The sequence below is a fragment of the Parasteatoda tepidariorum genome, chromosome 2 (genome assembly GCF_043381705.1).
Source record: "Parasteatoda tepidariorum isolate YZ-2023 chromosome 2, CAS_Ptep_4.0, whole genome shotgun sequence".
NCBI classification, from domain to species: Eukaryota; Metazoa; Arthropoda; class Arachnida; order Araneae; family Theridiidae; genus Parasteatoda; species Parasteatoda tepidariorum.
The window spans coordinates 57,222,092-57,242,586 of NC_092205.1; the positions used below are offsets into that span (position 1 = coordinate 57,222,092).

Below are 20,495 nucleotides of genomic sequence, written 5' to 3' on the forward strand. Positions count from 1 at the left end.
TTTTACTTGGAAACAAATTATTGATCTCTAATCCCAGAATCTTCATGAACTCTTCTGCATATTTGTTTCATTTTCTCTGTTTTTCTCCATTTTGTTTCTGAATTATGCATAGTATCTATTTTATTTCAGTTTTGTTACCTTGTGTATAGTGCGCAAAAAAAAAAGGATCATCCTGAATAATTTTTGATCTAATGATCGGATGTTCACCTTCTAGGACTCAATCGTAAAGGCTCGAAGGGTTGACTTCAAATCTGCTAATTAATAAGTGCAGACGATATTTCCAATTACGAAATCAGACACAAAAATGCTCTTTTTTTGAATAAAAATACCTTTTTTTCGACGGATACTGATTTTTGACCCCCTAAATGTAGGGGTTATAGCTGCAATCTGTGAAATATGATCCCAATAGTTTGGTCAAGACAACTCTCAAAAAGTTTGACCCTTTAATGTCAATTTTACTTTTTACGTGTTTCGCTATATCTCGAAAACTCTTTAAGCGAATCAAAAAAAAATTTGCACACAATTATAAAATTCATTTGACAAAAGATATTTCCATGCAAAAAACAATCTTTATTAAATATTTATCATTTTTTATTATTTCATTTATTAATAATTTTTAAATTGTAAGGTATACAATTTCTTGCACCTTTTCAAGAATACAATTTTACACAGCAAATTAAAATATTTGAGCGAAATCGGTCGAATAGTTCATGAAAAATCGAATTTTAAATATCTTACTTTTTCGAAATTCAATTCAGCCGATTTTGCCATATAAAATTGTATTCTTTAAAATGATGCAGAAAATTATATACCTTACAATTCAAAATTTTCTCGACCATTATTGGATAAAATAATAAAAAATTGTAAATATTTAATAAAGGTTTTTTTTGCATGGATTTTTTTGCGAATTTTATAATTGTGTGCAAAAACTTTTCAAGTGACTTAAAACGCTTTCGATTTATAGCGAAATATGCAAAAAGTAAAATACCATTAAGGGGTCAAAACTTCGGACCGCTCTCCTGACCAAACTATTGGGACCATATTTCTCAGATTGTGGCTACCCCTATATTTTGGGGTGAGAAATATAGGGTATTATAGAATGTTTATTCAGAGAAAGTACACTTTTGTGTCTGATTTTGTTACTTAAAATATCATCTGTACTTATTAATTAGCATATTTGAAATCACCCCTTCGATCCATGAAGTCCTGAAATGTGATGGTCTGATCATTAGATCAAAAGTTATTCAGATTGGTCTTTTTTTGTGCACTGTACATCATAGTGATTTTTTTTATCCAGGCGCAGGTGTGGGTTAGTCGAAATCGGCACTTACGAAATTCCGCATTCACTCGATCAATCTGAAAATCTGTCACTTAAGTAATTTGTTAAATAATCTAATTAAATATGTTTGAACACCTTGTCCTATCATTGCAAATGTAGTAGTGACATGAAAAGTCAGGGGAAAAAATGTTTTTTTTCTTTAGCAAAAAGTTAAAGTCACGAGGAGTTTTTTTCCTTCCAAAAATGCGAAACCTGCGATGTTATAAAAATTAATTTTTTATCTTCTCTTTCTTTATCTCTGGTCCAGAGTTTCACCCACCTTTATAGATCAAAATTTCTAAACCCCTCACAGAAAGAAAGGCCTGACTACGCCGTAGATTCCAAAGGAAGATTTTGTTATTATTTTCTATCTCGCTTATAAGGAACAACTCTAATAATCACTTAAGAACTCTTTTGGCTCTATTTCAGTGTAAAAAAAAACCTAGAAAAGGATAATCTTTTGTTCAGAGATGCATTCTTTGACGATGCGTAATTGAATTGCGAGCCTTAAAGGTCATACTGATCGGCAATTTTAAGAGATCCTATTGCTTTCAATCATCTTTCATTCCCGATCATGATGGCGTGTGTCATCGGCAATTGAAGAAAAATAGAAAGCAACAATGAATGTTTTGAAGTGTTGAAGAAGAAAAACTAAGTTTAAGTATCAAGTGTTTTAGGAAAAAACAGATATTAGGAACAAAAACTAATAAATGTGTTAGACAAATTATGTCGATTTCTTTTGTTTACATTTCATTTCATGGCTTGCAATGGTGCCAGATAAAATGTGTGCTTTATTAGTTCTTCCAAGGAAACAAGATAATTTGTTTCCAACAAGCTTAAAAACTAATAAAAAATTTTGCTGAAAGATGGCGCTGTTGATAAAAGCAATGAAATAACATTAACCACCATTTGCATTAAAATTGTGGAGCATTCTGAAGACAAAATTAATAGACATTCATGCACATATCTCTGATAGAATGGTGAAAAATACAACAGAAAACAATGTTGTCAAAACAGCTGAAACATCCACCTATTGACGAGCTTTGTTATTAATTAAAAAATGCATTCAAAAAAAGCTTCTTCGATTTCCTGTGGTCAAACGTAGCTAACCTTACAATTTTATATCCTTCCATTTTTCATTAATAGATTTTCCAAATTATATAATTTGAGATATCCGATAGCTGAGATGCAGAAAAATTAAATAATTATTTATGCAAACAAGAATGAGTTGAAACAATACCAAATAAAATTCTGGTGGGGAAAAATGCTTTTCAAATGGTACATCTAAAGTAAAGAATCAAATTTTAATCATTAGAATCACTAAGTTAAAAAATCTAAAACTGAAGAATATCATCCTAATAATTGAAGTAAAAAAAAGCAGCGAAAAGTTGAACTTAGAAGTTACTTTTAGTTTATACATAATAGGTATGCGAAGAAGAATGGAAAATAGGAACTCACAAAATTCTATAGCATGCATATCTAAAGGTAATGTCCTATAAAAATAATGCCCGATGGTTCATTTATTTTAAACTTAACTTAATAATGATGGTTTTTTATTTCTTTATTTATTTAAATTGTACGATATAAGTAGTTTTGATAAAAAAAAAATTTAACGAATACATAATATACAATAGTGTAAAAAGTTCGTGACTACTAAATTTGTGAATTGTAGTACAAAGGTAACAAAATAAGACAAAAAATTGTGCTTAAACTTTTCAATAATTTCAGTCTTCTAAGACAGATACATCATTCAAAAAAGCACTCAGCAAACTAACTGCTAATGTTGTTATTTTTTGTAATTTTACTCCGTTTAGACGATATTAGTAAACTATTTATTAATTACTTAGAGTACTAATTTTAAATTAAGGCAATTTTGCTTCTAAAAAAGTCCATTTTTAACTACTTATAGACCAATATATTTAACATACTGAAAATATCATAAAAATTAACATGTTACGCTTAGTACTTGGTTATAAGATAAGGCAAATAGTTATAGTACCGGTTAGGGATGAGAATACATCAAAAATTATTATGGAAAGGTTCAATTAAATAATATTTAAAAAACTTTCAGAAGTGTCTGAATTCAAAAATAATGAAAAAATAAACACCCATCCCATTAAAAACACCAAAATCTTTATCGTATTTCACCAAAAATATAATTAAGCTACTTATTTTGTTTATAGCATAATCTATCATACAAAGTTCATAAGTTCAAAGTTCAGTTCCCCATGACAAAATTTTTTATGCTGTTATCATTAAGTTGCTTTGAACTAAAGCATCCCTCAGAAACTGAAACAAATCAGTTAAAATCTTCAACTAGTCTAAGTAATTTAATACAATTGTTTAACTTTTTTCTTTAAAAACTGCAATTTAGAGTTTTCTTATCAAGATTTTTTATCAGGATTTATTTTATCAGTAAGCATTTAATAATTTTAACAATTAAAAATTAAGAAATCAGAATCTATTTGCTTTAATAGTTCTCAGTAAAGATTAAACCTCATTTTAATATTTCACTTTATGTAATATTTAAATAGTTTCAATATAAGTAGAAAACGCTTTAATAACATACAGAGTATTGATTAATTTATAACATTCATAAACTTCGCAATATTTAAAGTTTGTAGCTTAATTAAATTTTCCCAGAATTACTCTTCTTACACTTATTTTACAGAATAAGAAAAACCAGACTACTGAAAAAATAAATTATGTAAATTTTAAATATATTAAGTTTCAATGAAAATATTTTTCAGCAAAAATATATCTTTACTGAATCAACAAATCAAGTAAGTAGTGCCAGATTTTGAAGTTTTAAAGATATGCTAATGTAATTTGTTTTTATAAGATAAGTATAAAATGCATTAACTTTTAATTAATTTTTGCAACTCTCTGTTGAACTGAAAAATCTCTCATGAGGTTATAAAACTCCTCTATTATTTAATTCCTTTTAATACTTCTCCCGTTAATATAAACTACCTAATAATATTACAATGTAGTATATAATTAATAAAATAATTAATTAATTAGATACATAATAAATATAAAAATAATTTTTCAATACTATATATAATGAAATAAATAAATATACCATCAACAAAATGACTATAAAAAATGGGGAACATAAAACAAAAATTGACATTTTAAAAAATTAAGAGAAAAATTAATTCTACATTAAAAATGCTTATTAATGGCAAAAATTGTTTTTTTAAATAAAAATAATAATTAATTAATAATTTATTTTATGCTTATAATATTCTCGAAATATTTAAAAAAAATTTTGCACAATATAATATAATAGGACAATAATGGTTAAATATGTAAATATCTTTATTAATATGGTTATGTAGTGCGGTTATACTGCTAGAGGTACAATAGAAGGTTATGCTGCTAATACCCATACAAATNGAGAGAGAAAGAAACATCCAAGAACCTTTCTGATGCAAGGACAGTTCCCTGCCCCCTACACAGACTGGTCGGCAGTATCTTTATTAATATGGTTATGTGGTGCGGTTATACTGCTGGAGGTACAATAGAAAGTTATGCTGCTAATACCCATACAAATTTACATCAGCAATAAGAGTATTTAGGCACTTAAAAATACAAAAAGGTGAAAAAAGTCAGTTCGTAAAATTAATGTTGAATGGAATTAATGTGAATAAGGTTTGAAAAATATCTCTAAATAACGTAAAACACAATTGTCTTACAAATATGAACTCACCATTTTCTTATAATAGTATACTTTTAATCTTAAAAGTTATTTTAAAAAATGATTACTTAGAAAAACTACTTATGTTTACTTATAGATCTTAATAGAATCATAGGGGAATTATTTAATAGTGGGAAGAATGGGCTCAAGATTAAACAAACAGAATTCTTTTTAGTATATATATACATTTTTAAGTGAATATTTTTAACTTTCGTAAAAAAAACAACTTTACAACAAGAAACAACAATTAATAAGCAGCATTCATCAGGGTTGGCGGGCGACAGCGAAAAGGGGACTTAGCCCCCTAGTGAGTATTTAAAAAGTTTAAATGACATTATATTTCCCTTTATCTCCAAAATCTTCTCCTTTTTTTTATTTCAAAAAAAAAAATTTATGAAAAGTAATTTTAAAAAATTTTTTTAAAAGAATCATCTTTATCACATTACTTTTAACAATACAAATTGAGAAAAGCGAGGTGTAGTCCATATATGTCACGAGACCCGATAATGAGAAAATAATCAGATAGATATTCTTTAGAAAAAATAAATAACATTTCTTTAAGCCGTTTAGCACGCTTTAACGTCATGTAAAAATTTCATCTTCCGCAATATCAGCTCTGAACCCGTAAATGTTTGGAGAAGATTGAAAATAAGTACATCATTTTTATCGAGTTTCCATGATTTGACTTTCAACACCTTCATATTTGCTTACTTTACATTTGGTTCAAAAACAAAGCTGCTGCTAATCTAATAATGGGTCTGATCGCTTGTAAAATATGCGTTTTTTTGTGCACAGAAAGTGTTTAGGCCATGAGGATTAAAGATTAAATTCTTGAACGTACTTTAGATAACGAACATTGTAGATCAAAGAAAGCATTACTTACTATTCATGCTTATCAGTGTTTTGTGGAGAAAAAAAAACATAACTTTCAATCAAAGTAATAAACAAATAAAGATCATGATGGAAAATTCATAAAATAATTGATTTTAAAAGTCTTGTCAGTGTAATGAATGCCGTGATTGAGAATGTTCATTTTTCAACAATCATTAAGAATTCAATAATTAGTACAATCATAAGAATATCATTTAACCAAGTTCTTTAATTTGTAAAATTCCCTCCTAAAAAAGTGTTGAAAACATAACAGCGTTGCTCTCACAGAAAAATTCAGAGAAAAATTTAATTCAACTTTGACTAGGTTTAATATGTGAGCTTTGAAACATACAAAAGTATTTATAATTAACTAAAAAAATTCTTTTAGTAATTATAATTAAAAATGTACTATTTTATAAGACTAACATAAATTACCTAGCATTTAATGCCTTAATATTTAAAAGCACATTACTGCTAAAATACTTCATACTTTCTCACAAAAATAGTGCATTTTGTTTAATTAGAATTCAAAATTAATGCTTTGATAAAATTGAACAGCTGCCATAGTTAAATAAAAGAAAAGATAATTATTTCCGATAATTTACTAACTTACGGGGGAAAAAAATTGTTTACCCATTTTTTAATAAATATTATAAATGATGTCGTGTCATTTACAATATTGGTTACTTGCTCACTGTAAAAAAATCCGGATCAATTTATGGTAAAAAATATCGGCAGTCAATGTAAGTACTGATTACCAGTACTTTCTTCCTGTAAAATCCATTTTTACCAGAACATGTTAGGAACAAAAATCTAATAAACCGTACTTTTTACAGTAATAATTACAGTAAAATCACTGAATCACTCGAAATAAATATTTCTGTAAAAATTGCGGTAAAATATCTTACGATTAAAAAAGACTTTACGGTAAAATAGATTTTATGGATGATGCACCTACAGAACCGGAACTTTATACCGTAATTTCCGAAATCGGAATTTCTTATAGTGCGCCGTAAAATCTGCAGTTCTAGATTAATCTAACAACCTCCCGGATTCCGATAGATATTTTTGAAATACAGAAGAAAAAAAGTTATATTGACGTGAAATGGAAATTGTGTAAAAAATAATGACGTTATATTATTGTATGCAGTATTTAACTATATCCTTATTATATAAATGTTATCTTATTTTTATAAATGCAATATTTACCAAAAAATTAAATAAAGAACAAACTTCTTAATTTAATTAAACTTATTTTTGAAGGCGTAAGCGCAGATGCAGAACAATCTTATATGGTACAACTAGGAAGAAACACCCCTAAGGTTCTAAGATCATAACACGAACTCTTGTGAATTACAGTAATTCACATGAGTTCCCCATGCTATTACTCGTTATCTGACTCTGTGAGAAATAAATCCCAGACATCCTCATCTGTATCAGAACACAAAACTAATTAGAGGACAATTCTTATAAGGAAGCCACTACCAACGTTCTAATTAACCCGTGTAAGCAAGATTAAAGAAATAAAATTATTGGCCTGTACTTTATATGACTATAATCATAAAACCATAAACATTCTCAAAAGAAATCAAAAAGTAAATTTATTTTTAAATATGGAAGAGTTTAGGAAAGTATTTGTTTTTTTTACATCATTGCTAATGAAAAAAAATAATGAAAATATTATGAATATGAGTATGAATGAAAATATTATGCTAATGAAAATATTAGATCAACTTAAAAGAATTCCACCAAAAGTTTATACTATTTTTGTGCCACAATGCAATATCGCCATAAATTTTTTTCTCCTTTTAAAGTGACCAAGCAAGTGATCAAGAAATTTTCTGGGTATAGATACATCTGATGCAAAGACTCTGTTCACTATTTTGAAAGATAAATAAAATATTAAGCTTCATAAAACTTTAAAAAAATGTCATTCCTGTTACTTAATATCATGTCTACTAGTATTGATAATTTTTCCTGCAAAATGCACATTGATGCATTATTAATATTACAAGAGGCTCTTATAATTTATTTTTGTCTGATACAAAAGCAAATAATAAAGATAAATCTTTGATTATGTTTTACAGTACTTTATGATAAGACTCGTAAAAAATTTTAGAATGGTAACAAACATGACAGAAACAAATTTAAAAATAAATAAGCTACGCTTTTTAAATATAAAAGTATTTATTTAATGTATAGTAGGACTCTACAGTTACAATAAATTCCAACTTACATTAGTGTGTGCTGAAATTTAAGTGGTTTAATTTTATTAAACATGTCCGGTAACAGAGATGACAATTTTCAGCACATCTAACAAAGATTTAACAATTCAAATATTTTTTAAAGACTAAACTGTACGAAAAACATCAAAATAGTATGAAAGATTTATACGTGTTTAATTATTTTTAAAATTTAAACTTGTTTAACAATTTTAGTTATTTATACTTCAATTTTTCAAATGATATACAATTTCGAAAATGATATACGAATTTCGAAATGAAATGAACATGTTCAAGAAAGGTGTGAAAAAAACCGATGATAATCAATATTAATTGTATTTTAAGAACTTTTCTGCAAAAATGATTCAAATTAATAAATGTGATTTTTTATTTTGCTTGAACTAATAACATAGTAGTTAAAGAATTTTTTATAAAAATTAGCTAATTAAATCTTTTAAATGATTTTCAACTATGTAGAGGCAATATTTAAACATTTTGTTTAAACTTGACTTTTACAAATTAATGAATTAATAAATGTATTTTTTTTTTTTTTTGCCACTTAGAGTTTCGTTGATCTTTAAAATTATTCATTTAAAAGAGTAAGCTGAAATAGAATGTGCATTACAATTAGGTGAAAAAATGGTTGTCATTAGCAAGGAGGAAAAATAGTTTAAAACGCTTTAGAATCAATGAAAAAGTATGTTTTTCTAAACTTAGTATTACGATTTTAATACTTAATAATTGCATGCTGTTTGGTTTGGATGCAATTGCGTGCATTATAAAAATTGTTGTCGTTACTTCTGAAAACACTTGTTTATCATTTAAATAATTATATCTATCTCACAATTTTTGTATTTCTTTAAAAGTCAATTCGAAAAACGGATTGAGCAAAAAAGTCAAATTAGTAATTCACGAGAGGAAAATAAATTATGAAAATGGTAAAAATAAAGAAAATATTTTTAAAATTAAAAATGAATAAAAATATTATGAATTCCTTGTTTACAAAAGAATCGAAATTACAAAATAGAATGTATTACAATGGGAAATTTTTTGTAAAATTTTTCTTTCCCTTTTTCATGCAAAAAGAGAAAAAAAACTTGCAAAAGGATTTTTAAAAAAAATGAAATTGGAAAATGTGAAAAGAAAATTTTATATTTTATAATATATTCTACTCATAATATTGAGAGTCATATATTTATCGATATATTAAAAGGTGCAAGAAGCAAAAGAAATTTTTTACTGCGTGTGGATTGCTACTAGTTACGCATAGAAAGTTGCTTATTTATCCATGTAAAAAAAATACAAATAAATAGATAATTAAAAATAGGGATGAAACGAAAAGATAAATAATTTTTAAAAAAAGGGTGAAAAAGTGCACTAAGAGTCAAATTCCAGCAAGTCTTCTAAAAAAATTTTATAACCTTAGGTAGATTAAACATATTCTACATATATATATATTTATTTATATGGAAAAAAAAGACAAAAAAAAATCCATTGTTACTTTGAAAAAAATTACGAAGATCCTGTTAATCAAATTCCAACAAGTCATAAAATATCGAACAAATCTGAACCTTAGAAATAACGAAACGAAATCCCTAATCAGGTATGCCGATACCCCCACATACCTGTCCGCGAGTTTTTTCATTGACTCTGTATCAATTTCTACCTTATATTGTTACCCCGGGATTAACGGGGGAAAAGGGTGTGGGGGTGTGGGAATTCGACGGAGCGTAAAAGTAACTTCCGTTTCGCAGATACAAAACTTGCGCGCAGCTGACAGCGGAAACCCATGCACCATGGCGCTTAGTCAGGAAGCGCATTGTATAGAAACTCCCTAAAAACCGACAAAAACATAAAACGACCCTCCAAAATTCAAGTGGCGATTCCGTTTGGATTGGCCGAGATTTTGATATTGGCGGTAAAAACAATCTTCTGGAAATAGCTGTCTGAGTAAAAATAAATAAATAAATAAAATAGTCAATACTTAGAGAAAAATGCGCCCAGACAGAAGGATGCGACCTTTTGTTTATTTATGGGTTATTGGTTTCTGCACAACCATATGAATTGATTTATTTAAGAGGGAAAAAAATTATTGCAGTTTATACTAATGTGACATATACTCTCAATTTTACAGCATTTAATTGAAATTATAGAAAACTTAAACATAGGTATAGAAAACTTAAGAATTGAATGTATTTTTTAAAAGGTACAAAGTATTCATAGGTAAGATATAAAGATATTAAGGATTCGTAAAGGTATAAAGGATTTAATATAAAAATGTTGTAGGTAAGGTAGTATAAAAAAAGGTAGAATTAATATAATAAAGATATACAAGAAAGTAAATATTTTTTACACTATAATAGGTATAAAGGATTCGCCATCATATTCATTCCTTAATGATTAAGCTATTGTTATATCGAAATTAAAAATTATATGACAAAAACATCTTCAAAATTTTTTATTGTATTAACGCAAATTTACTCCCCGATTCTATTTGGATAAAATTTAAACCTGTGATTTTGCTCTTTTACCATTTCAACTTCATTGCAAAATTTGATTTTTAATTTCTTAATTAATATTTGATAACCATAGAAACTCGTAAGTAAAATTGATTGTAATTAAGGCATTAGTTTATAAAGTATTAGATATTAGGTTACAAAATTATAGTTAGGATAATTTCCTCAACATAAAATAAGGAAGACAAAAGTGAAACTGACAGGTAAGCCAATTCTGCCCTGAATGAATATTAAAAAAGTGAGAAAAAGTAAGATATTTAAAACTCGATTTTTCAGGAACTATTGACCGATTTTGCTCAAATTTTGTATTTTGTGTAGTAAAATTAAATTCTTTAACATGATACAAAAATTGGTATACCTTACTATTCAAACTTTTTTCGGCCATGAAATTATAAAAAAAATAATAAATATTTACTAAAATTTAATTTTTTGAATGGAATTATCTTTGGATAAACAAATTTTATAATTGCGTGCAAAAATAATTCAATTCGCTTAAAAATTTCTCGAGATTTCGTGAAATACACAAAAAATAAAATTAACATCAAGGGGCCGAAATTTTCGAGCGTTCTCCTAATCAAACTAGTGGGACAATATTTCCCAGATTGCTGCTACCCCTTATATATTGGGGGTCAAAAATACTAATCCATCGAAAAACAAGGTATGTTTATTCAGAGAAAGTGCGTTTTGTCGTCTGCTTTCGTAACTCAAAATATCATCTACACTTATTAAACAGCATATTTGAGGTCACCTTCTACGGCCATTAAGATCCGATCATTACATCAAAAGTTATTCAGGATGGTTCGTTTTTTTTTTTCTTTTGCTCTCTGTACATATGTTTGTTACACTTAGATAAACGAAATTGCTTATTTAAATACTTAAAGTTTGAAGAAGTACCTCACGATTAATATATAAATTGTATTAAAATATCTTAAGTTAAGCATGGTTTTGAAAATATTTGCAACAGTTTAATAAGTAATTTCCATTTATACAAATAATAAAATCCTGAAGAAAAAAAAGCGTTTAAAAGTATCTAATGGTGAAAATGGACATACTGTAGCATTTATAATATAGACAAGACACTACTTAAGTATCCATTTTGTATTTCGAGACATTTTTTAACCATTTTTATGACATTATTTGTCTTTCCTACATGTTTCTTTTCTTTTCTGGAATTTTTTATGCTAAGAAAACAGATTATACCTTATCTTCTTTTGAATTGTCTAAAAGATTTAATAAAAATCTCGTGCAATTGAAAATATTAAACCAGATTGATATGGTATGAAATAATTTAACGGCACTCCTAATAATTATTTAATTTTTCTCGATGATTGATTTAAATATTTGATATTTTTAAATTTCAAATCCTTATGAAACTTTTTGGTAAAAAAAATATTTTTTTTCGGAATTCTCTAAATAAAATTACCCTAAACACTAACCCTAAAAGCATCAAATCAGATTTAAAAAGAAATTGTTATATGGTAGTGGTTTAAGTGGAGAAACTTGAAACACCATGAAAATGATTCCGCAACTACGCAAATCCAAATTACATGGTATTTATACATGCAAAACGAATATTATTGTGTTTTAAATAAGAAGAGCTTGAGTCAGTACAATGTTAAACTCAATATAATAAACCACATTTTCACATACTCTATTTTATTTTATTTATTAATTTATTATTATTATTATTATTTGAAAGACAAAAAGTTTTCCTGGAAGAAAAATAGATTTTTCTGCATATCGAGGAATTATCTAACTAATTAAATGCCTATCTGGAAAAGTAATTAAATAATAGTTTGATTTGACTCATTATAAGAACGTGGGAATTATTTTTCTCATGTATTTCACAAATTTTTAATTGCCGATAAAAAGATATTTTCGAACCAATAATCCGTGCTGCTAATTGCTAATAACTTTAGAAAAAAATAAAACCAAACAATGCAGGAATTTGTTAACATCAATGTGGGTAAACAGTAAAGGTTTGAGTGGAGTCAAGAAGCGAAGCCAACACAGGGGAACTGTTTTCTTTAGTGCTTTATTCGTTCGTTAATTTGAACATTTCTCATCAAATTTATTTGTAGTTGTGAGATTATTTTTATAAGTGTGGTTATTTATGAGTTTAAGTTTATGGTCAATTCTTTACAATAAATAAAATTTTCAAAATCCCACACATCTACTAACTAAAAAATATGGTCCTAAAAACAAATTAAGTTTAGGTTATAATCTAAATGAATTCCTTTTTATAAAGCAATCTCAGTCACAAAAGTATTTTAATATAACATTAAAAAAAATTTGCCTATAAAGGGTTATAAAGGGTTAAAATGTCTCTTTTGAAAAAAGTGAGGCTTATTACTTAATTGGTCTCAGGCAGTCCATGTGATAAAGGGTAGATATTTAGAGGTTAAATTTTCCTCACATGTTATATATTAAAGAAATATAATAAATTGATTTTGGTTAAGAATTAAAAAAGTAATATATATAATTAACGATAAAATTGTAACAAAATAAAAAAATAATTAAATACAGAAATAAATTTTTTTATTTTTTTTAAAAATACACTACGCAGCAGTTGCCTCGTACCTTTAAAATCTCAACACAATTTATATTTATTATTTAAACATTTTGTTAAAAGTGCAAAAAATAAAAGTTTTGACTAAAAAACAAATTTTGTATATTATTGAAAATTTAAAAAAATAAATAAATAAATCATGCTTTATTCCGTTACCAATGAAATACAGTACATGATTCTAGTTTAAATTATACGAACTTGAATTTATACAATCAGATACATTTTCGGATTCGAAAGAAGAAAGATTTTTTCTTCCACAGAACTTTTGAGATTTTTGAATATTTTTTAATCAAAGTTAAACAATGTAGCTAAAGGATATGATAGGGAGTAAAATCTTAAATGTTATTTCAAAATTATCATTTTGGGGATATTTTCCCTGTAAACATACAGCACAAAAAAAAAAAAAAAAAAATTATGGACAAAATTTTTTTCCCTCCTATGATTGACATTGAGTTGAGTTGTCAAAATAAAATTCCTTACCAGTCTGGTTTCACATTCCTTGTGGCATGGTAAAAGCGGGGATAAACACACAATTGATGGGAGAAGCAATAACACCATCAGCCTCATGGCTGCATTTGCCTGTTGTGGTTTCTGTAAGTGCACGACATCTTCATCCTCCCGCGGGACGATATGACGTCACTGATCGAAACTATTTTCATTGGGTGCTGCACATCTTTTTCAAGAGTAGCAATTCATGCGGTTAATTTGAAATTGCAAAGCATGAATTTCTTTTTCAGTGCTTTTGTTTCTCGAAATTTTTTCATGTTATTTATTTTTAATGAAGTGACAACCTTTTCAGTCACAATTCAAAAATGTTTTGTCGAAAGATTTTTTTTCTTTTGTTCTTTGTTTTTCCTACAAAATTTCTAAAGTAATTAATGGAAAAATTCTAGGAAATACTCCTGAATTCGGAAAATACTTTATGATTAGTTTATTGCTGATTGACTGACTATGCCGCTATACGCTCAGTTCGGATAAATGCTTTACTTTATTTTCACTTAAAGCAAATATCAACAGAGATTTTGTATAACGTGTGTTCTTTATAAACAGTAATGCTAACCTTATTTTCTACGAATTAGAGATACTGCGATTTGTAGGGAAATTTTTACTCATGCGCTGTGAAGTTCATATAGCACTGTCGGGAAACTGTAACGATATGCAAAACCTGTCTCTTTCAACCTGACAAATAATAAATTACTATTTTTAAAAAAACTATACTATGTAACTAAAAAAAACTGTAAAAAAAACTATTCCATAAAATTCCACCATGAAAACAATTGAATTTTAAAATTCATGCCATCAGAGAATTCTAAATAATAATTTAAAAAGGCAATAACAAGAATCTAGGTCATCAGATTAAATTGAAAAAAAACTTACTTCTGATAAATATTCATAGTTGTGTAAGTTTAATTATTGATATACTAGTTTTAAATTTTAAAGCTGATGACGATGTTAGCAATGATGAAAAGAGCTTAAAATTTTAGGTTATTTTAAAATGTTGCTTATAGATCTAGTTTGAATAATGAATACATTTTAGAAACATTTACTAATCAAAAACAATGAAGAAAATATTATATTGCATGTGTAATGAAAAGGTAAAAAATTAAAATATATATATGTATATAGCATTGCCGGAACAAAAGTTTTTCATAAATTCTGATTGGTTATCCCATAAGCTTTCAATTCAGTTCCTGCATTTTTTTATTTTTAACGTTACGTCCCATGAAAAAATTGTTTGGAAATTACCTCTCAATGTATTGTGTTCACAAGGTTAAATAATTTCAAGTTAAAAATTATTTTAATATGCTTATGTAAATGTTTCAGAATTTTTAGACCTGTCGTTATTGAAGATTACAGTTGAATTACAAAAATTAATATATTTTGTTTATTTCTAACATTGCTAAATGATTGTTGAACATCCGTTCTGAGTAGTGGGCTAAAAAAATCGAAAGTAATATATTATCATAATATAATATATCATCACGCAATAATATTTAAAACCGACAGGTGCATATCAAGACAGTTTAAATAAAAATTAAAATAATTAAGACTATTCTTACTTCTTGCCTTTTCCGGTGATTTAATTAAACAAAAACACGTCTTAGAAAGTTCAACTCAAAAAAGGTTTAGCAATGCTAAAGTATCATTTGGCATTGAATAAGATTCGCGACCAGCGCATGCTTTAAATTTATCACAATCAATCAAATTTTCACGGGATTTCATGAATTGGCATTTTAGTACAAAACTTTATTTATATATTTCAATAGCCATTGATTTTACATTAGCTTGATTTCAATAAACACGTTTCAAAAGAGGGAAAAAAAGAAAGATAGAAACAAGAGAAAAGAAATTTCAAAGAAGAAAAAAAAGAAAAAAATTTTAGATAGCCCTAATATGCAGCTTTCTTATGGTTACCAGACATAAACAATCAAATATAAATAATTATCAAAGAATGCGAATTAACTCCTATTGATTAAATTAGTGCTTTAAGTTAGTAAACACAAATAATGTTATTTTTTCAATATAAAAAAAAGACATTTGCAGTTTTCCTTACATTAACGAATAATGCTAATTTTTACTAAACCAATGCGAAAAATTTGATTTTTACTTGTTTTTCCCGAATGGACGAATCAACATTTTTAGGATCGCACAAAAAAATTGCACTTTGCATCCTGTAATCTCAGAATTCTAGCATAAGCAGTTCTACAGCTGAGAGGCACATAAACTTTTTTCGTCACTCCTTTTACTGTTATAGATATTTCTTATTAAAATATTACAAGCTTCAAACTTTTAAAACGAGGCTTAACATAAAAATTTTAACACTTTCACCTTAAATTTATATGAAAAGTATTTTTAAATTATTTTTTTCATAAATATCTGAAAATATTTTACTAAGTCGCAGTCTTTGAAAAACAAATTATATTCCAAACAAATTAACGAGTATGAGAAAGTGAACTTAAAAATAATAAAATTAGTGTCTGTACATTTCTTACTAAGAATAATACAGTAGCAAAAATGGACACAGGTAAAAATGCGTGTTTAAAGAAAATTAGCACAGCTCAAAAAGCGAGTTTAAAAAAAATAGACACAGCTAAAAAGCGTGTGTAAGAAAATGGACACTGCTCAAAAAACGTGTTTAAAAAAATAGACACTCATTAAAAAGCGTATTTAAGAAAATGGACTTAGCTTAAAGCATGTTTAGGAAAATGTACACAAGAAAAAATGTGCCTTCTCAATATTTAACCTATATTGAACAACTAAAAGAGGAATTACGCTCTTACTTTTTAAAACACTAAATCATAATCGTTACGAGACAAGCTTTGGGGTTGGGATAATATATGTAACTTTTAAGACATCTATTCTTATTCAGATTTTAAAAATCTAAATTCGTACAACGTAAATTTAATATAACTATCACAAATTTATAGTACTCGCACCCATGTCAACTTTGTAAAAACAACTGTTGACAGTATTTTAAGCAAATCAGCGACAGTCATCATTATAAATTTATTTGGATCATTAGTCAATAAACAGAAGTTTTAAAAAAAACGGAACCAAATTTTAAATCCAATTTTTGAGTACCCAGTTTGGGCTGTGTCTATTTCCTTTGATTTGTGTGTGTGTGTGTGTTTTTTTTTTTTTTTTAAAAAAACTCGCATTTGACTGTTTTTCGCAAAGAGTGTTTTTAAGAAAATAAACTCAGTTCACTGAGTTTATTTTCTTAAAAACACTCTTTTCGAACTGCGTCCAGTCTCTTAAACACGCAATTAGAGCTGCATCCAGAATACGGATGGACAAATTGCTTGACTAGATAGCAAATATCGCTCTAAAATGAATTTTTCGCAAAAGAAATACGATTATCACGTTTCATTCGACGAAGTTGGGAAGCGATCAGCAAGTTCTCCAGTCACACTAAACCAGGGATGGGCAAACTTTTTTAATCGAGGGACAAAAATCGAGAAAAAAAGTTTGGTGGGCCGAGTAAAAACTTCTGAAATAAAAAACCGATATGCAAGTTTTAATTCAAATATTTAACGAGATGAATGAAATTGCGATTTAATTTTTAAAGGTTCCTTAGACTGAGGTTCGAAGTGAGATGTGCTTATTTTAAGGAACGAGGTTAAATGCTTGTCTGTTAGTCTACTTCTGAAATAATTTTTTCTAAGGTTCATAGTTGAAAACATTTGTTCACATACATAAGATGAAGCAAACATAGCACTGATTTTCTGGCACAAAATTTTGGAAACCAGCTTTTGGTAATGGTTTGCAAAACTCAAACATGTTTAGAAGCAACAATAGTGTGCAATCTTTACATACTCAATAAATAATGTTAGAACTCCCACCGGCAGAAAAATCCGCTCATTTGTGCTTAAAATGCGCTGTCTGCCACATGTGAAATACAATTCACCAATGTTAGATTTCATGTCTGATCTTCGAGAAAGAAAAACGCTAGTTGGAAGTTCTATAAAGAACTTCTGCGTTCAAAATTTTACCAATTAAAGCTGCCTGTGCTAACTATTTCAATCAATTCCACCAATAGAAGAAGTAAAAAGATCATCAGTACTTTGTTAAAAAAGAAAGAATAAAAAATAGCTTTAAACAAAGTAGACGAAATAATGGATGTATCTTGTTTATATTCGCCACAGATCGGCAAGTTAGAATTCTATCCGCGGGCCGGATAAAACTTTCCGGTGGGCCACAGTTGGCCCGCGGACCGTAGTTTGCCCATCCCTGCACTAAACGAAACGATGATAATTTCATTTTACTTATATCTTCTCTTACGTTATTACTAATAGTATTACATATCATAATTAATGAATTCAATTAAAGTAAGTGAGAGATTTTTAGATCTAAGTTGTATTAACTACGTTTATATTCTCAACACTTATTTTCTTAGTTTTCCTTTTCGATTTAACAAAATTAATATTAATAATTAATTAATATTCTACTACATAGAAATATTATAAAACAGGGGCGCCATAAAAGTTTTTTTAGCGACTAATTATTGACTATAGCTCAAAGTTCGTTTTTACTATCTAGCGGGGAACTTTATAATCGAAACAGCAAAATTTTTCTGTCTGTAAATTACTTTAAATATTAATTTTTATAATGAAACTAACCAAACTTGGTGAACAACTTGGTCACCCTTTAAAATTGCTGAATTGAGGGGGCATTTAAAGTTAATTTTAAAACTGTTACGCGAACTCCTAGAAGGAAAATGGCTCAGAGTTTATCAATATCTAAATATTAAAAGAATTAAAACGCAATAAAAAATTATTAGTGATGAAACATAAAATCTTATACTAAACATTAAAACTTTTTTTTTATTACCAAAGCGGATCAAATATGGGTTGACTTCTCTATTCTCAAAAATCAAAACGGAAGTTTAATCTCTACGCTAACAACAGTTGGCAGATAAGAAGTTTAAAACAATAACCATTTTCCACCCCATCCCCCCAGAAAAGGGAGGTTGTTCGATCCAGTTCCATACATCAAGAGGGGCGTCTCAGAGGGGCGTGAAATCGGCAAACCTCTATTATTTATTCAGATTTGATCGCGGATTTCCTAAGGGCAAATAGTTTCCGCAAAAAATATAAAAGAATCGTTTCGATACTTTACAATCATTTTTTTTTTTACTTAAAATTAAACCTAGCTCTACTTTGATATTATTGTCAAAAAAGTTTGTCACTCTATATTAAAAAATCTTAAGTTCCAATGTGTATACAGATATTTTTTTGGTAATTAACTTTATTATACAATTTGTTTTGCTGCGTAATAACTGAAGGAAACGTGCGAATTTGATATCGTGTTGAAAAAAATACAGAGAGTACGATGGATTGAAAAAAACTAATAATTGATAGTTAACTCGAGAATAGTTAACTTTTTAAACTCGTAAAAAATACCACATAGGCTACTCTGTAGGCCACAGAAATGCAACTTCAGAGTTGATATTTAACGTACTGAAAGAGACATTTTCCTTTATGAACTTAAAACGAATTTTTTGCGAAATTCCAATTTGTTCAACTGATGCAATTTTATTCGCTTTTTATACTAATTTTTCAAAACTTTTTTGCTTTACGTTATATTTTGTCTTGCTGCTGAAAAACTATATAATTAGAAACTTTCAATTACGAAGACGTGTAGAAAAATGTACAAGGAGTACAATGAAATAAAAAATATTTTTGAAAAACATCAACTTTTAAGAAGGTGAAAAAAAAATGAAAAAAAAAACAATGGTGAATAAAAAGCAATCATAGAAGTTGGTAAACGGTGCGAGCAAGGGGATGGAGTCTTTTTTTCCATCATAATACGTATTGAACTAAGAATGCTTATAATGAACTTTTATTTCTCGTTACGTACACTTTTTTTATTGTTGCGACATTTTCTAGCATAAAATTCCCTGACCACATATCTATTGCGTTTTAAAAAAGATAAAGATAATTAAAAATTATCTTTGTGAGAAAATGGAATAAAAGTAAAAATATAAGATCAATTGCAATAAACAATAAGACTTTAAATTCTTCAAATATCTTATATTATTTTTCGTTGTTATAAGCTTTCTATTTCTCATTCTCTTGCTTCACCTCATAATTTGAAGCAGATGGGATACCAGTATCTCTTTTATATATGGGTCATTCTCACGAAAACTGTCATTTNTGAAGGACACTTTCCCTGAAAAATTTTTTTTCGTAAGTTGTAAAACAAACATAAAATATACATACTGGGGACATGAAAATGACTGTTTTTGTGAGAATGACCCATATATATATATATATATCACCAGAAAAATTTAGAGTAAAGTAAGTTTTGATTGGAAACCCCTCAGGGCAATAGAAAAAGAGGAAAACTTAAAAATACTTGGAGCAGGATGATTCTAAGTGAATTGAAAACCATAAGGATGGCATGAATAGCGGAAAAATATCTGGCAACAAATTGAGCGAAATGGAGAGCTATGATAGAAGCCCCAGACTCCAGTCCTGCATGAAGGGGAATACGCAAAAATATAATTTGGTATTTTTTGATTGTACAAAAAAAGTCTAATAGTTACGAAGAAATTCTGCTCGATTACCGGAATAATATTTGTACTAAAATATAAAATCCTTAAAAAAAGTAGTTAAAAAAAATTTCTCATTCATATTCAAAAATTTTATCAATAATTGATTTTGTAAATTGAAAAAATTTCAATGACGAATAACTGTTTATCTGAAATCTAAGTCACTGCAAATAAGTTTCAAATTTGAAAAATTATTGTTTGGAAGATTTTACTATTTAAGGCAGAAAAAGACACTGTTTCATT

The 20,495-nt window shown here is 27.6% G+C and overlaps 2 protein-coding genes across 3 annotated transcripts in view; one reads left to right on the forward strand and one right to left on the reverse strand.

The window, feature by feature from the left end:
• Positions 1-13,811, reverse strand: part of LOC107441450 (receptor protein-tyrosine kinase sevenless) — an 88,476-nt gene extending 74,665 nt beyond the window's left edge. For both annotated transcript variants that reach the window (XM_043048241.1, XM_043048239.2), the window contains exon 1: positions 13,679-13,811. In XM_043048241.1, coding sequence (XP_042904175.1) covers positions 13,679-13,765 — 87 coding nt within the window. In that variant the 5' untranslated portion in view covers positions 13,766-13,811. The remainder of the gene's footprint in view (positions 1-13,678) is intronic.
• LOC107441722 (SKP1-related A) overlaps positions 1-20,495 on the forward strand; it is a 315,013-nt gene that overhangs the window by 29,719 nt on the left and 264,799 nt on the right. The window lies entirely within an intron of this gene.